Source organism: Pecten maximus, chromosome 1 (genome assembly GCF_902652985.1).
Source record: "Pecten maximus chromosome 1, xPecMax1.1, whole genome shotgun sequence".
Taxonomy (NCBI): Eukaryota; Metazoa; Mollusca; class Bivalvia; order Pectinida; family Pectinidae; genus Pecten; species Pecten maximus.
In genome coordinates this window covers 2172312-2190840 of record NC_047015.1, presented here as the reverse complement: position 1 = coordinate 2190840, position 18529 = coordinate 2172312, and the positions used below count along the sequence as shown (strand labels likewise).

General features: G+C 38.0%; 1 protein-coding gene across 1 annotated transcript in view; it reads right to left on the bottom strand.

Moving 5' to 3' along the window:
• The window catches only part of LOC117339994 (sushi, von Willebrand factor type A, EGF and pentraxin domain-containing protein 1-like), a 51821-nt gene extending 34185 nt beyond the window's left edge, over window positions 1–17636 (bottom strand). Inside the window, exons 1-9 of the mRNA XM_033901738.1 lie at window positions 17247–17636; window positions 14442–15096; window positions 6563–6738; window positions 6086–6161; window positions 3563–3811; window positions 2634–2824; window positions 2018–2249; window positions 541–681; window positions 96–260 (exon numbers count right to left, since the gene is read on the bottom strand). Of these exons, the coding sequence (XP_033757629.1) occupies window positions 96–260; window positions 541–681; window positions 2018–2249; window positions 2634–2824; window positions 3563–3811; window positions 6086–6161; window positions 6563–6738; window positions 14442–15015 (1804 nt within the window). The 5' untranslated portion in view covers window positions 15016–15096; window positions 17247–17636. The remainder of the gene's footprint in view (window positions 1–95; window positions 261–540; window positions 682–2017; window positions 2250–2633; window positions 2825–3562; window positions 3812–6085; window positions 6162–6562; window positions 6739–14441; window positions 15097–17246) is intronic.
• Between the last annotated feature and the right edge of the window lie 893 nt (window positions 17637–18529).

The following is an 18529-nucleotide window of genomic DNA, read 5'->3' as shown; positions in this document are numbered from 1 at the left end:
ACCTTTACAGTCAGAGAGAGATGTACTACAAATCTTTAGTGTCAGAGGGAGATGTACTACAAACCTTTACTGTCAGAGGGAGATGTACTACAAACCTTTACAGTCGGAGGGAGAGGATGATCCTGTGTTCACTGTGCTAGAGGACATCCCTGGGCAAGCAGTGCAGGAAGTACTGGCGTTATTTACAGAGTAGCTCCCCTTGGTACACTTTATACAAGGCTGTAAGCCAGTATTGGAGAATTCTCCTGGTTTACAATCAGCTGTGGAGTGAACCAGAATATATTTTTATTGCCGTAGTGTCATCTCTATATAATTTACGAAAAAAATCAATGCTTTTTCCAAAGAATGCCTTCAATAACTATAATGTTACAAGATCCCGTTATCTATCTAATTAATCATCTTACCTGGTAAGGTAAAGTGAGCTGACGATATACTTGTGTTATAATATAAATTCCTATGTTAAAATTACTTAATTTTATAACGTTACATATTTCTGAGTACATTCATATAATTGGAACTGTATGCAGATGTTAGATGTACCTAGACAGTGACCATCGTCCTGAGTGTCCTGTGAGCAGAGACGACAGTAGGGGTGGCGAGCTGGCCCATCCTCACTGACCTTGGGACAGGGTTCACACTGGCTGGTGTTGGTGTTAGGGAAGGTTCCCAATACACATTGGCCTGTACAACACCAATAAAAACAAGGTAAGAGGGGGCTCACATACATATAACCCCTAGCCCCTATCAATAAAATAAATACTTTCTAGTGGTTTGTGTGATATCTTGTATACCTACTTTTTTACTGAAGAGGTCAAGTGCAACCTTTAACATTAAACCCTGAAAAATAATTTTACTTTTATTGGCCTTGCAAACAAAGTTAGGGTTTCGCTAGTCCTATAGATTTCCATGAAAATTATACTTTTGCTTTTGTTCTTTTGTTTAGAAAAGAATACACTGTCTTTAGTTAAGGCTAATATTATTATAAAAAAAACAACTCATCACACAGATATCCTGTATACAAAATATAACTCCCTATGTGAACCAATCAGAGGCCAATAGGCCTTATCAGTCACCCGACTTCTGATATGTATACCCTAGAGATGGTTTTGCCTTTTGAACTAAGATTTAACTCATCTTTTAAAATATTTTAACACATCTGACCTCTGTGACCTTGAAAGTAGGTGAAAGCCATTCATTTGAGCAAACTCACTAGGTCTTAATGACTTTTGAAATACCCGGTGGTATATCAAGGTTTCTAAGCTATTAATCCCAGCATCCTAAATGACTAATACCACGACTCTAAGCCTATTGGATTTGAATAAAAGACATTTAAATATTTCAACACATTTGAACCCTCTGACCATGAAAATAGATCAAAGTCTTCATTTGAACAAATTTGTTGGCCTTCATCCCTGCATACTACCGGCCCAATATGACCCTATAGACCTCTTATTTATTGAAAAGTAGCCATTTGAAATATTTCAACACATTCATTTGACCTCTGTTACCTTGAAAGTAGGTGATGGTCATTCATTTGAGCAAACTCACTAGGCCTTCATCACAGCATGCTACTGGCCAAATATAATGACCCTAGGCTTATTGCATGGCTATTGTAAAGAAGTTATTTAAAGATTTTAATACATCCAACCAATGTGACCTTGAAAATAGGTCAATGTCATTCAATCGAAAACAGAAGTTGAAAATGTATGGTGTTTACTAACTGACAAAAGACAATGACAGACATAAGGCAATCGGTCACTAAAGACTTCCTCTAAGGCGACCTAGAAAATGTTTCTCTTACCTAGGGGAAAAACAACGGACTCCGGGTATAAAGGCTTAGTCAAATAGAAGGAAATATCATAAAATACAGAATTTTGGTCTTGAATATGGAAGCTTCTTTTGAATAGTAGTTGAGTAGCTTTAGCGCAGTCAAACATATTGTTTACATACGGATGAAGTACATTGCCTGACAGATGATACAGGTGACATGAAAAGCTCTGTCTATGGTTACACTTACTGCAGCGCTGCGTGGCAGTAAACACACTGTAGTTTGGACATGTGAAGCCCTGCTGTAAGCTCTTGTTGGAGTAAGACAACCTCACGTCCCCACAAGAGGAGGAAGATAGAACTTCATTATTGAGAATATTCAATGCATTTGTCGCATAAGTAGCACATTGGGACATTTTTTCTGGGGTGGCAGTCACCGAGGTGGGTTGTCTCCAAATCTGGGCTGTGATGTTGGCAACTCCCTGTAAAACACCATAAGTTTTCTTTTATAACTAAACAAATCAAATACATGTCCACACTAATAAATCATATTTTACATTATTCTGTGATAGTATTGTCCACACTAATAAATCATGTTTTACATCATTCTGTGATAGCACTAAAATACATGTCCACACTAATAAATCATATTTTACATTATTCTGTGACAGCACTAAAATACATGACCACACTAATAAATCATATTTTACATCATTCTGTGACAGCACTAAAATAAGTATGTTTACAGTATAACAACATTTTCATTGTTCTTTTTAATTCATTAAACTTATTTTCAATTAGTTGTAATAATAAACAATATTAAACAAAACTTACTCATTTGATTAATGAACTAAGCTCTTACAAACCTGATTGATTAACACACTTTTCACTTCCATTCTAAACATTTGTGGAAGTATGGCTGAACAGTTACTAGTGATGACTTCCAACACTCTCATCTTCAGCTGGGAGCTTACATCACATACACTAGATGTTTTGGAATTGCTTGGTAACAAGTTCACACTGAAGTCTAACTGGTAGATAGGGAAGCTCTCATGTCCTGAAAATAATACAACAAGTTAATATTCTGTTGATGATATTACGAGAGGCTTTAATTATCATCAGGGCCCAGTTGTTCAAAAGGTGATTAGCTTCATTACTTGATTAGTGAAAATCTCATTTCTCCTTTAATTCAAAGACTGAGTGTGTGTATTCCTTAAAATAGACAGGTAGGAAGAAACTGGCGAGTGTTATTGTTTCATGAAATTTTGTTAAGTTTGTTTTCACAGAAATGATTTTATCAGGATTTTAAAATTGTTCAGTTTTGAACAACTGGGCCCAGGAGATTAATAAATAATCTCATCAAACATTTATGCCACCTTGATAATAAGCTGATAAATAATCTCTATGTCAAATCTTGTCAAACATGTGTGCCCTTTTGATAAACTGATAAATAATTTCTACGTCAAATCTCGTCAAACATGTATGCCCTTTTGATAAGCTGATGAGCAGTGGTTTTATATTCAAGCCAGCTTCGACAGTATAACAGATAAGTTTTATATTCCAGCCAGCTTCGACCAGCTTTGACAGTATAACAGATATGTTTTATATTCCAGCCAGCTTCGACAGTATAACAGATATGTTTTATATTCCAGCCAGCTTCGACAGTATAACAGATATGTTTTATATTCCAGCCAGCTTCGACAGTATAACAGACATGTTTTATATTCCAGCCAGCTTTGACAGTATAACAGATATACACAGACATTATTGTAACGTTGCCATCTTCATTCCTTACTTTGAGCTTCATAGGAGAAGTTACATGAGGCAGTGTTTCCAGAGTTGTCATACACAGTGACGGTGACTTGGATATGTGTACGTATACTGACGGCACTGCCCTCCTGTGGGTGGTATGTATGCTGGGCAATGTCTCCTGTTGATGTGACGTAGTTGTTTCGGTGGTAATAGATTGGAACAGTTGTTTGGTTTGTATAGTACTTCTCAATCACCACAGACCTCGGGCATTCAATGGTAGGGGGAAATGTATCTGTAACACAATACGGTACCCATCAATATCAAAACACAGACCTCGGGCATTCAATGGTAGGAGGAAATGTATCTGTAACACAATACGGTACCCATCAATATCTAAACACAGACCTCGGGCATTCAATGGTAGGGGGAAATGCATCTATAACACAATACGGTACCCATCAATATCAAAACACAGACCTCGGGCATTCAATGGTAGGGGGAAATGTATCTATAACACAATACGGTACCCATCAATATCAAAACACAGACCTCGGGCATTCAATGGTAGGGGGAAATGTATCTATAACACAATACGGTACCCATCAATAACAAAACACATGTAGCTGAAGGCACATGCTACCCTGTTGCCAGGAATTCGTTATTATAATAATGTTTTTACTTTGTAAACACACAGAACCTACCTATATCCTGATTAAGAGTTTTACAGCCTGTTAATATTACATCGGTCTATTGACATACTGGTAACATTTAGGGGAACAAGTGGTATCCCGATTTCCTCTCCAAAACCAAAATGCTTATATTCTATAAGTATAAACCCCATCAACCATATATTCTATAAGTATAACCCCACCAACCTTATATTCTATAAGTAGAAACCCCACCAACTTTATATTCTATAAGTATAAACCCCATCAACCTTATATTCTATAAGTATCAACCCCATCAACTTTATATTCTATAAGTATAACCCCCATCAACCATATATTCATAAGTATAACCCCCACAAACCCTATTCTATAAGTATAACCCCCACAAACCATATATTCTATAAGTATAACCCCCATCAACTTTATATTCTATAAGTATAAACCTCATCAACCTTATATTCTATAAGTTAAACCCCCCACCAACATTATACTCTATAAGTATAAACCCCACCAACCTTATATTCTATAAGTATAAACCCCACCAACCTTATATTCTATAAGTATAACCCCACCAACCTTATATTCTATAAGTATAAACCCCACCAACCTTATATTCTATAAGTATAAACCCCACCAACCTTATATTCTATAAGTATAACCCCCATCAACCTTATATTCTATAAGTATAAACCCCATCAACCTTATATTCTATAAGTATAAACCCCATCAACCTTATACTCTATAAGTATAAACCCCACCAACCTTATATTCTATAAGTATAAACCCCATCAACCTTTTATTCTATAAGTATAACCCCACCAACCTTATATTCTATAAGTATAAACCCCACCAACCATATATTCTATGAGTATACACCCCACCAACCTTATATTCTATAAGTATAACCCCCATCAACCTTATACTCTATAAGTATAAACCCCACCAACCTTATATTCTATAAGTATAAACCCCATCAACCTTATATTCTATAAGTATAACCCAATCAACCTGATATTCTATAAGTATAACCCTCACCAACCTTATATTCTATAAGTATAAACTCCATCAACCTTATATTCTATAATTATAAACCCCACCAACCTTATACTCTATAAGTATAACCCCACCAACCTTATACTCTATAAGTATAACCCTCACCAACCTTATATTCTATAAGTATAAACCCCACCAACCTTGTATTCTATAAGTATAAACCCCACAAACCTTATATTCTATAAGTATAAACCCCACCAACCTTATATTCTATAAGTATAAACCCCATCAACCCTATATTCTATAAGTATAAACCCCACCAACCTTATACTCTATAAGTATAAACCCCACCAACCTTATATTCTATAAGTATAACCCCACCAACCTTATATTCTATAAGTATAACCCCCATCAACCTTATACTCTATAAGTATAACCCCCTTCAACTTTATGTTCTACAAGTATAAACCCCATCAACCTTTTATTCTATAAGTATAAACCCCACCAACCTAATATTCTATAGGTATAACCCCCACCAACTTTATATTCTATAAGTATAACCCCCATCAACCTTATATTCTATAAGTATAACCCCCATCAACCTTATATTCTATAAGTATAAACCCCACCAACCTTATATTCTATAAGTATAAACCCCACCAACCTTATATTCTATAAGTATAACCCCCATCAACCTTATACTCTATAAGTATAACCCCCACCAACCTTATATTCTATAAGTATAAACCCCACCAACCTTATACTCTATAAGTATAAACCCCCACCAACCTTATATTCTATAAGTATAACCCCCACAAACCTTATATTCTATAAGTATAAACCCCTACAACTTTATACTCTATAAGTATAACCCCACTAACCTTACAGAAAAGAAGCACACCTACCTTTCAGTATCACCTGGAATCTACACTGAGCTTCATTAGCACTGGAATCCTGGGCAGTGACAATTACTGTCGTGTTCTAGAACAAACATCAACAATACGTTGTAACATAGTATTAACCAATACTTTTCTAAGGAACACAAACAGAATTATAAATGTCAATATGCGGAATAATCAGTCAGGAATCATGTACTGACCGTCATCTGAGCATACAGGTAATATTACTGTTACAAATGATCAGACCAGAAATGTGGTTGTTACATTGTTATATGACAGGGAACTATTGAAGTTGTACACAAATTTTTACATAACATACCCTTATGAATTTGAATGAAGGTCAAGGTGATTTAATTTCGACATTAATAGTTCTCCATTCTTGGTTACTAGTAGAGAAATACTGCAATCATATGCATTTTGAAACTTTAGAGCAGTTCAATAATGTGAAATATTGACACGTTGAGATAAACTAGTTGTGAATACCTTTCTAAAAATATACGGTGTTCTGAAGTCGGGTGGATTATAGGTAATGGTGACAGAACTGTTGGAGTTATCATAGGCTGATGGCACAGTGATATTGACAGGAATGGGGCTCCCTGGTGGCAGACTCACAAAAACTGGTGATTGGGGACAATCTCTGAATGTTGGTCTTTCAGTATCTGTAGGAGGAAACATACAGTCAATATCAAAACAATGATACCATTAAACACACAAAGTAAGAAACAATATATTTTATTTACACAACATACATATACATCCTTCAATGATATAAAACTAGAGCACTGAGAAGTAAAACAGGACTCCATCATGTGGCTTTATATCCCCCATAATTGTCACGAAAACATTTGCTCATGTAGTTGAGGATGATGTTTGGATTTCACAAACATTCACAAGGAAGCAAGATATATATTATACATGTATTATATTTGATGCGATACCTCCATATTTGACGGACTAATGGGAATGTTCAATACCAATACAGTACCCATTTGTAAGCTTAATTTGTTTTTTATGTGATTCAAACCTTACATATACCTTCCCCACCGACAGACAAGGTCATTTTCTGAGATCCATTTTGCTTGTGATGTTCAGCCAAAATTACCTTGACCTTTGACCCAGTGACCTTGACCTTTGGTTTGTTGACCTTTGACCCAGTGACCTTGACCTTTGGTCTGTTGCTTTTTCTTTAAAGTAAGAGAGACCTTGACCATAGACAATTTTTTAACCCTTATTGAACATCTGCACGTCATGTGATTAGTGTAACACCATGTTAAGTTACAGAAAGTTCAGATTGTGACGGACAGACAGATGGAAGGACACAGTGACTAACCCATCCATGATGCCAGGCCCAAAATAAAAGCTTTACCATCTTCATTTGTAATCAACTAGATTACTGACAGGTCTGTGAGGGTCTCACAATGTGTTTGTGTCTATACCTGAACTTAATCCAAGTCACACACTGACAGAGAATCACTACTTATACAAACAAGGCATCGCAAACGATACAAATCCCCACGCGTGCTAACACATGAACTCTGATGCAAAATGGGGGGGGTGGGGTTATTGCAGGACATTGGAATAACATCAGTTGTCATTTGCACTGAACTGCAATAGACATGGATGGGCTTATTATCAGGCATGGGCTCATTGCCAGATAAATATGGTATATATTGTTATGCATTCAACAGTATCTGGTTACGCATCACACTAGCAACTTCATTTCCTGATAGTTATTATAATTATGTGTGTATCTTAATGCATATATAAGCATTTTCCTTTGTTCAGAAGGTTTAATTGGCATAGCACATGATTATTTTCTTGGATGGAGTCCCATTCAAGAAAAATACAGAATGCAATATAGTCACATGAAGACTATAGGTGTCAAATATACTACTGTAAACACTTATTTTTCGTGAGAGATTTATTTTCGCGTGAATACGCAAGTAGATTTAATCGCGAAATTATATACCTCGCAAATAATAGTATTGCTATTGTACAATGCATGATAGTCTCATCATTCGCCAATTTAAATACTCACGAATAAATGAGGAGACACCCATACCCATATATGAAGTTTGGTCAGGATCCGTTCAGAAATGAAGTTGCAAGAGTGCTGACAAAGATTTTCTATAAATAGTAACGGTGACCTTGACCTTGACCTTGGCACCCTGAAACACGAACTCGTTCGAGGTATTCCCATGCTGGACCCATATATGAAGTTTGGTCAGGATCCATTCAGAAATGAAGTTGCAAGAGAGCTGACAAAGATTTTCTATAAATAGTAACAGTGACCTTGACCTTGGCACCCTGAAACACGAACTCGTTCGAGGTATTCCCATGCTGGACCCATATATAAAATATGTATTTCACAGAGTATCATCATGTATGCGATATTTCAGAACATTTTGCCTTTTGTAAGGGCCTAATATGATTTACTTTGAAGTATATTCCAAGTTATATCTTTAGTAACAGCGACCTTGATCTTGACCTTAAGGAAGTTTTTAAACCCATAATGTGCATCAGCATTTCACATTGTATTATCATGTGAAATTTCAGAAAGTTTGAACTTCTGTACAGGGCCTTAGATGATACCTTTTTTTGATGGTGTATTTTTTGGTTATATCTTTAGTCACCATGACATTTAAGTCTAAAGTCAGGATGATGGCTTGCCAGACTGACAGATGACTTGGAAATCTTAATTAAGTACACTTAGCCATAAAAGAAAACAAAACACTTAATTATTAATAGATTCTTGATAGTAGAATATGGAGCTATTACCCTTGAGCACTTTTTTTTCTATCTAAAGTAAGTGACCTTGACTTTTAACCTTCAAAGTTGAAAAGCAATTGCAAGCAAGCACTTTAAGAAAGAAGCATTGTATGAAGTATCAGTTTGTTTGGCAAAAGCAAGCTCAAGCTAATTTGCTTGGAAACTGGCTTTCTCTTTATAGTAACAGTGACATTGACCTTTGACGCTGAAAAACAATTCCAAGCAAGCACTTCAAACAAGGAAGCACTGCATGAAGTTTGGGTTCGATGAGCACAAAGGAAACTCAAGTCATTGCTTGGAAACTGATTATCTATTTATAGTAACAGTTATTGCGCAGAAATAAAAGTGCTGACAGAGGAAGGGCGGATGGAAAGACAGGCGGACAGACAGATGAACATGGTGAGTAATAGGGCATGGGCACTTTCGTGCAGAGCCCTAATTATAAACAAGAGGCCCATGGGGCCTGTATCGCTCACCTGGTTGGATTAGACCAAATGTCGAAATAATGTTCATATTCAATTTGTTTTATTTGTAAAACTCTAACAATGCTATATATGGTTATAGTGTGGGAATCCGAACTGCTTTAAAGATTAATGAAGTCCAGATTCTCTAAGGTCTAAAAGAACTCAAGAATTGTTTATAGAACATGCATTCATCACTTTATGACTATATATAGCTAGTAGCGATTTAAAGGAATTACCTCTATTTCCCCTATTGGGCCCAGCCCCTTTGGCCCTTCGGGGGTCAGAGTCACCATTTATGCAAAATCTGTTCCCCTGTTTCTGACCAAATTGGGTTCAAATCCATTCATAACTTTATGACTAGTAGCGATTCAAATTAATTACCTCTATTTCCCCCACTGGGCCCCGCCCTTTTGGCCCCTTTAGGATCAGTCACCATTTATGCACAATCTGTTCCCCTTCCCCCAAGGATGTTTTGGACCATATTGCGTTCAAATCCATTCATAACTTAATAACTAGTAGCGATTTAAAGGAATTGCCTCTATTTCACCTATTGGGCCCCGTCCCTTTGGCCCCTCGGGGGTCAGAGTCACCGTTTATGCAAAATCTGTTCCCCTTCCCCCAAGGATGTTTCGGACCAAATTGGGTTCAAATCCATTCATAACTTTATGACTAGTAGAGATTCAAAGGAATTACCTCTACTTCCCCCACTGGGCCCAGCCCTTTTGGCCCCTTTAGGGTCAGAGTCACCGTTTATGCAAAATCTGTTCCCCTTCCCCCAAACATATCTCTGACCAAATTGGGTTCAAATCCATTCATAACTTTATGACAAGTAGCGATTTAAAGGAATTACCTTTATTTCCCCTATTTGGCCCCGCCCCTTTGGCCCCTTGGGGGTCAGAATCACCATTTATGCAAAATCTGTTCCCCTTCCCCAAAGGATGTTTCTGACCAAATTGGGTTCAAATCCATTCATAACTTTATGACAAGTAGCGATTTAAAGGAATTAGCTCTATTTCCCTATTGGGACCCGCCCCTTTGGCCCCTTTGGGGTCAGAGCCACCATTTATGCAAAATCTGTTCCCCTTCCCCCAAACATATCTCTGACCAAATTGGGTTCAAATCCATTCATAACTTTATGACAAGTAGCGATTTAAAGGAATTACCTTTATTTCCCCTATTTGGCCCCGCCCCTTTGGCCCCTTGGGGGTCAGAATCACCATTTATGCAAAATCTGTTCCCCTTCCCCCAAGGATGTTTCTGACTAAATTGGGTTCAAATCCATTCATAACTTTATGACTAGTAGTGATTTAAAGGAATTACCTCTATTTCCCCTATTGTGCCCCGCCACTTTGGCCCCTCTGGGGTCAGAGCCACCATTTATGCAAAATCTCTTCCCCTTCCCCCAAGGATGTTTCTGACCAAATTGGGTTCAAATCCATTCATAACTTTATGACTAGTAGCGATTTAGAGGAATTACCTCTATTTCCCCTATTGGGCCCCGCCCCTTTGGTCCCTCGGGGGTCAGAGTCACCATTTATGCAAAATCTATTCCCCTTCCCCCAAGGATGTTTCTGACCAAATTGGGTTCAAATCCATTCATAACTTTATGACTAGTAGCGATTTAGAGGAATTACCTCTATTTCCCCTATTGGGCCCCGCCCCTTTGGCCCCTCGGGGGTCAGAGTCACCATTTATGCAAAATCTATTCCCCTTCCCCCAAGGATGTTTCTGGCCAAATTTGGTCAAAATCCAATAAGAACTTTTTGACTAGTAGCGATTTGAAGCAAATGTTGACGGACGGACGGACGGACGGACGACGGACGACGGACGACGGACGGACGGACGACGGACGACGGACGGACGGACGACGGACGACGGACGGACGGACGACGGACGCCGCGCCATGGCATAAGCTCACCGGACCTTCGGTCCAGGTGAGCTAAAAATCATCAAACATATTTTTGCCTTCAAATGCACAAAAATAACCTTGAATTACAGTAGCCCATCAGCTCAAATGCAGGTATACTTTTGTTTCTATACCAAGATTCAAAATCCAAAGGATTAAGTTTATCTGAGATCTGTTTGTATTTATGTATATGGCTGTATATTCAGCCAGACCCCTGGTCATCTTCCTCATAGTAGGAGTCTAATAATCGCTTCGTGTCTAAGGAACATGTTCCTGACAGTAGGAGTCTAATAATCGCTTCGTGTCTAAGGAACATGTTCCTGATAGTAGGAGTCTAATAATCGCTTCGTGTCTAAGGAACATGTTCCTGACAGTAGGAGTCTAATAATCGCTTCGTGTCTAAGGAACATGTTCCTGACAGTAGGAGTCTAATAATCGCTTCGTGTCTAAGAACATGTTCCTGACAGTAGGAGTCTAATAATCGCTTCGTGTCTAAGGAACATGTTCCTGATAGTAGGAGTCTAATAATCGCTTCATGTCTAAGGAACATGTTCCTGACAGTAGGAGTCTAATAATCGCTTCGTGTCTAAGAACATGTTCCTGACAGTAGGAGTCTAATAATCGCTTCGTGTCTAAGGAACATGTTCCTGACAGTAGGAGTCTAATAATCGCTTCGTGTCTAAGGAACATGTTCCTGATAGTAGGAGTCTGATAATCGCTTAGTGTCTAAGGAACATGTTCCTCATAGTAGGAGTCTAATAATCGCTTCGTGTCTAAGGAACATGTTCCTGATAGTAGGAGTCTAATAATCGCTTCGTGTCTAAGGAACATGTTCCTGATAGTAGGAGTCTAATAATCACTTCATGTCTAAGGAACATGTTCCTGACAGTAGGAGTGTAATAATCGCTTCGTGTCTAAGGAACATGTTCCTGATAGTAGGAGTCTAATAATCGCTTCGTGTCTAAGGAACATGTTCCTGATAGTAGGAGTCTAATAATCGCTTCGTGTCTAAGGAACATGTTCCTGACAGTAGGAGTGTAATAATCGCTTCGTGTCTAAGGAACATGTTCCTGATAGTAGGAGTCTAATAATCGCTTCGTGTCTAAGGAACATGTTCCTGACAGTAGGAGTCTAATAATCGCTTCGTGTCTAAGGAACATGTTCCTGATAGTAGGTGTCTAATAATCGCTTCGTGTCTAAGGAACATGTTCCTGACAGTAGGAGTCTAATAATCGCTTCGTGTCTAAGGAACATGTTCCTGACAGTAGGAGTCTAATAATCGCTTCGTGTCTAAGGAACATGTTCCTGACAGTAGGAGTCTAATAATCGCTTCGTGTCTAAGGAACATGTTCCTGATAGTAGGAGTCTAATAATCGCTTCGTGTCTAAGGAACATGTTCCTGACAGTAGGAGTCTAATAATCGCTTCGTGTCTAAGGAACATGTTCCTGACAGTAGGAGTCTAATAATCGCTTAGTGTCTAAGGAACATGTTCCTGATAGTAGGAGTCTAATAATCGCTTCGTGTCTAAGGAACATGTTCCTGATAGTAGGTGTCTAATAATTGCTTCGTGTCTAAGGAACATGTTCCTGACAGTAAGGAGTCTAATAATCGCTTCGTGTCTAAGGAACATGTTCCTGACAGTAGGAGTCTAATAATCGCTTCGTGTCTAAGGAACATGTTCCTGACAGTAGGAGTCTAATAATCGCTTCGTGTCTAAGGAACATGTTCCTGACAGTAGGAGTCTAATAATCGCTTCGTGTCTAAGGAACATGTTCCTGATAGTAGGAGTCTAATAATCACTTCGTGTCTAAGGAACATGTTCCTGACAGTAGGAGTCTAATAATCGCTTCGTGTCTAAGGAACATGTTCCTGACAGTAGGAGTCTAATAATCGCTTCGTGTCTAAGGAACATGTTCCTGACAGTAGGAGTCTAATAATCGCTTCGTGTCTAAGGAACATGTTCCTGACAGTAGGAGTCTAATAATCGCTTCGTGTCTAAGGAACATGTTCCTGATAGTAGGAGTCTAATAATCGCTTCGTGTCTAAGGAACATGTTCCTGACAGTAGGAGTCTAATAATCGCTTCGTGTCTAAGGAACATGTTCCTGACAGTAGGAGTCTAATAATCGCTTCGTGTCTAAGGAACATGTTCCTGATAGTAGGAGTCTAATAATCGCTTCATGTCTAAGGAACATGTTCCTGACAGTAGGAGTCTAATAATCGCTTCATGTCTAAGGAACATCTTCCTGACAGTAGGAGTCTAATAATCGCTTCGTGTCTAAGGAACATGTTCCTGATAGTAGGAGTCTAATAATCGCTTCATGTCTAAGAATATGTGAGTACTAATAATCGTTTCATGTCTAAGAATATGTGAGTACATGTACTAATAATCGCTTCGTGTCTAAGGAACATGTTCCTGACAGTAGGAGTCTAATAATCGCTTCGTGTCTAAGGAACATGTTCCTGACAGTAGGAGTCTAATAATCGCTTCGTGTCTAAGGAACATGTTCCTGACAGTAGGAGTCTAATAATCGCTTCGTGTCTAAGGAACATGTTCCTGACAGTAGGAGTCTAATAATCGCTTCGTGTCTAAGGAACATGTTCCTGACAGTAGGAGTCTAATAATCGCTTCGTGTCTAAGGAACATGTTCCTGACAGTAGGAGTCTAATAATCGCTTCGTGTCTAAGGAACATGTTCCTGATAGTAGGAGTCTAATAATCGCTTCGTGTCTAAGGAACATGTTCCTGACAGTAGGAGTCTAATAATCGCTTCATGTCTAAGGAACATCTTCCTGACAGTAGGAGTCTAATAATCGCTTCGTGTCTAAGGAACATGTTCCTGATAGTAGGAGTCTAATAATCGCTTCATGTCTAAGAATATGTGAGTACTAATAATCGTTTCATGTCTAAGAATATGTGAGTACATGTACTAATAATCGCTTCATGTCTAAGAATATGTGAGCATTAATAATCGCTTCGTGTCTAAGAATATGTGAGTACTAATAATCGTTTCATGTCTAAGGATATGTGAGTACTAATAATCGTTTCATGTCTAAGAATATGTGAGCACTAATAATCGTTTCATGTCTAAGAATATGTGAGTACTATGGTACCGATCTCAATGGACCATGATAATGACAGTATGAATATGTTAGTCTTTTTATGCCTAGCACTACATTCTGTATTTGACTTGATAGATACCATCCCAAACCATGTGACCTACCTCTACATATTGGGATATCTGCACTCCACACCATATTAACAGCTGGATGGGACACCAGACTTCTCCGCTCTCTTGTCATAGTTACAGCAGTATAGGGCCCTGGACTCCTTCGCCTTCTTACAATATTCACAGCTAGGAGAGGATCATCCTTCCTTTGATTGTTCATCAAGTTTAAAGTGGGAATACGCTTCACATTTCCAGGATTCCTCACTAAGTTTACAGCAGTAACAGGCTTCACATTCCCCCTAATAGAATTATCAGTTTTGCCCCTAACAGAATTATCAGTTGGAACAACAGACCACTTTCTCCTCCACTGGTTTCCTCTCATTGATTGCTTATGTCTATGGTCTGTGAACTCACGAAACTTTTGTCTTCTCCATTTGTTACGCAACAAAATACCAGTTCTTCTGCTCTTTGAATTAATGTAAGACATTTGAATGGAATTCCTCATATGGTTTTCTGAAGTCAGAGTTGGTTGCTTACTTCTAAGATAAGGTTTGGAAGCTAGTGTTTGTTGCTTTCTCCTTAGACTGTCAGATAAAACTATGTGGTGACTGCCTTCCTCTGACATCATTGTATGAAGAGACCAGACGTGGCTGATTTCTCAAAAAGTTATAACGGTCAGAAACATGTGTAGATCTCTTTTTCCTGTTATCTGAAAACATCATAATAGGAAAAATGTACAAAACAACAAATAACACTGGCAAAGAATGTAATAGATTGTCAAGTGTAGAAACAGAAAAAACTATAGGATTGTGTCCTGTGTTAATGTCAAATCAAGTCAAAGAGGGTCACGCAAAAGTCATATAACATCATGTCAAATTCACAATCAGGGTTATGTCAAATCCATGCAATGTCATGTCAGATTTACAGTCAAACAGGGCCAAGTCAAAATTTATAGTCAAACAGGGCCATGTCAAAAATCATACAACACCATGTCAAAATTCACATACGAACAGGTGTCATGTCAAAATGTCGCATCAATTCAGTCAAACAGGGCCATGTCAAAATTCAGTCAAACAGGACCTTGTCAAAAATCATACACCATGTAAAATTCAGTCAAAATTGAGAGTCAAACAGGGTCATGTCAAAATTGAGAGTCAAACAGGGTCATGTCAAAAGTCATACAGCATCAGATCCCAACATATACAGGGTCATCTGAAGTTATACTAGAAAAGTATCTTTATATACATCATTAGACAATTTTTATCTTTAGATCATGCATGATAAGATTATTTCCTAAATCTTCACAACCAACTCTATAAACCATTAAACCTGCACAAGATATTAGTCTACTATAATCTGTATTTAATTAAAAACACATAGGTATTTGATTGAAATAAAACATTAACATTGCAAATAAGAAAATAAAATTCAGCCCAAAACTATACAAATAATACTAATCATGCTGCCAGTGATTATTTAGCAGACTATCTACAGCAACAAAGCAGATGGACTAAAGGTTAAAACAGAGGACAATGCCTCGTCAGCTCTCATGTTATAATATAGTACACAGGAAATAGTATTTATGATAAGTAATTAATATATATCACATGTATATAAAACAAGCAAAAGGAGAACAATTCAAATATATACTCTTTATATGTGTCCAGTCACAGCTTTTATTACATTGGTACAAAGATCTTTTCATTACTTAAATTCTACCTATCCAGGTTACATTTATACTTCCCAAATCTGTTCATGTCCCCCACATGTTTACATTAAGAATATAGATCAAAAAACCTTTCTATACAGGAGGAGTATATTTTGTACAGCTATCTTTTTCTAGTAGGGCATCCTCTAGTTTGCCCAAAAGGAAAAGGGGAAGGGTGTACACCCTCCATTTATAGCATGATGAGATTCATTTATAATATAATGCTCCAAACAAAATTCAGCTTAATCTCTTGACTAGTATTTTAATTAAAAGTGTAATAAATGGACGAGAGACGCTTTGCCATTGCGACTACCTTTGCCCTTTGTGACAGCCTGACAACTTCATAAAGCTATAGAAACAAGTGCATAATGTTCATGCTTATAATAATATATTCAGTGAATTACACTTTTAAGACATGCACACATGCATCCATGTGACACCAATATCAAGCAAGGTACAATAACCATTACACAATTCATCTTATCTTTTCAGACCGTACTTCAAATAAGATTTGCTTCCCCTTGACAAGTCACAAACCTTTTTGTAGAATTTGTACCTGTACAAGACAATATACATGCATTCACCATGAAACTTTTGGTAACAAATTGATTCTGACTTGTTATTTAGGACTATAAGGAGTTGGAATGGAAACAATATCATCACAATGTAACCTCTGTGACAAGTATGGTTCCATGGTAACAGTTCCATGGTAACAGTCATGTATAAGTACAGGTATATCACAGCCTGAAATCATTATACAAGTACAACCAATTAAGGAGAACTAATATATATAACCTAAGCTGTTAGCAGAGAATAGTAGAATATAACCTTGAGAAGTCAGTAAAGGAGTTTACCATACAACAATCCTTATACATTTAGTTGGGAACCATAACTAATCTTTCACAATAACTGTTACTTTATGAGAATGGTAAGCTGCAGTTAAAGAGGGATGATAAATACTGGTATACGATACATGTTAAAGAAAACCAACAACCAATCAGAGTAAAGCCATTTATGTTTTCATATGATACACACTCTAATTTGAAATCTCATTTGAGAATGTGGGCATTAGTAGTGAGTGAAGCACACACTTGCAAACTGTTAGATTTTTAAGCCTTGATATGCATGTGATATAAGAGACAACCAAGTACCTTGAAAGTTGAGTATTGTTGTGTTGTAATTGCAAACACTACTTTGACAGCAATACAGACACGAGGTAGATGGGTCAGTGGGATCACACAAATGTGTCCCATCATCACACTGAGAGCTGGCACCACAACCCTTGGATATAGTGGGATTCTTCTTTTTATAATTTATCAGTGTTTGACATGAACCCTGGCAGGATAGAACAAGAGCTATCAAATCAGCCATACCTACAGTAATAATTTGATGCCTTTTGTGACATTTTGTTGCCATCTAAATCATGTCCAGTACAACTATATTTCTAATGTTGAGTGCTGATTACATAATTCCATGGATACTTTGATAATAAACAATATCATTAATAATAAATGTATTCATTAAATTAAAAGCTGCTGTTTTCATTTTATTTTAATTTTCTTTTCTAAATAAAATCTTTAATTAAGAATATAAGATATAGTTATTTGGAGTGATATTCACCTCTGGTCCTTCACACTGGCGAAATCCCAAAGAATTTTCACATCTGTTTACACTTTTAGATTCTGGGCAATATATACACCAAAAAATAAATGTAGGTGTAGTAGTTGTGGTTGTAGGTGTAGTAGTGGTGGTTGTAGGTGTAGTAGTGGTAGTCGTTTGTGTAGTAGTGGTGGTTATAGGTGTAGTGGTGGTTGTTGTAGGTTTATTAGTGGTTGTTGTAGGTGTAGTAGTGGTGGTTATATGTGTAGTAGTGGTAGTTATAGGTGTAGTAGTGGTGGTTGTAGGTGTAGTGGTGGTGGTTGTAGGTATATTAGTGGTTGTTGTAGGTGTCGTCGTGGTGGTTCTCGGTGTCCGTCAGTGGTAGGGTTGTAGTTGTAGTGGTGGGTAGTTGTCGGATATACTTCGTGGTAGTTGAGTCGGTCTATTCGTGGTTGTTGTACGGTGTTAGTCGTGGTGGTTCTCGGTGTAGTCGTGGGGGTTGTCGGTGTCGTCGTGGTCGTTCTCTGGTGTAGTCCGTGTGTTTGTTGTCGGTGTAGTCGTGGTGGTTCTCGGAGTGTCGTCGGGTGGTTGTCGGTGATAGTCCATGGTAGGTGTCCGGTCTCGTTGTGGTCGTTCTCGGTACTCGTCTGGTGGTTGTCGGTGTCGTCGTGGTGGTTGTCGGTCTCCGTCGTGGTCGTTGTCGGTGTCGTCGTGGTGGTTGTCGGTCTCGTCGTGGTCGTTGTCGGTGTCGTCGTGGTGGTTGTGGGTGTCGTCGTGGTGGTTGTCGGTGTCGTCGTGGTGGTTGTCGGTGTCGTCGTGGTCGTTGTCGGTGTCG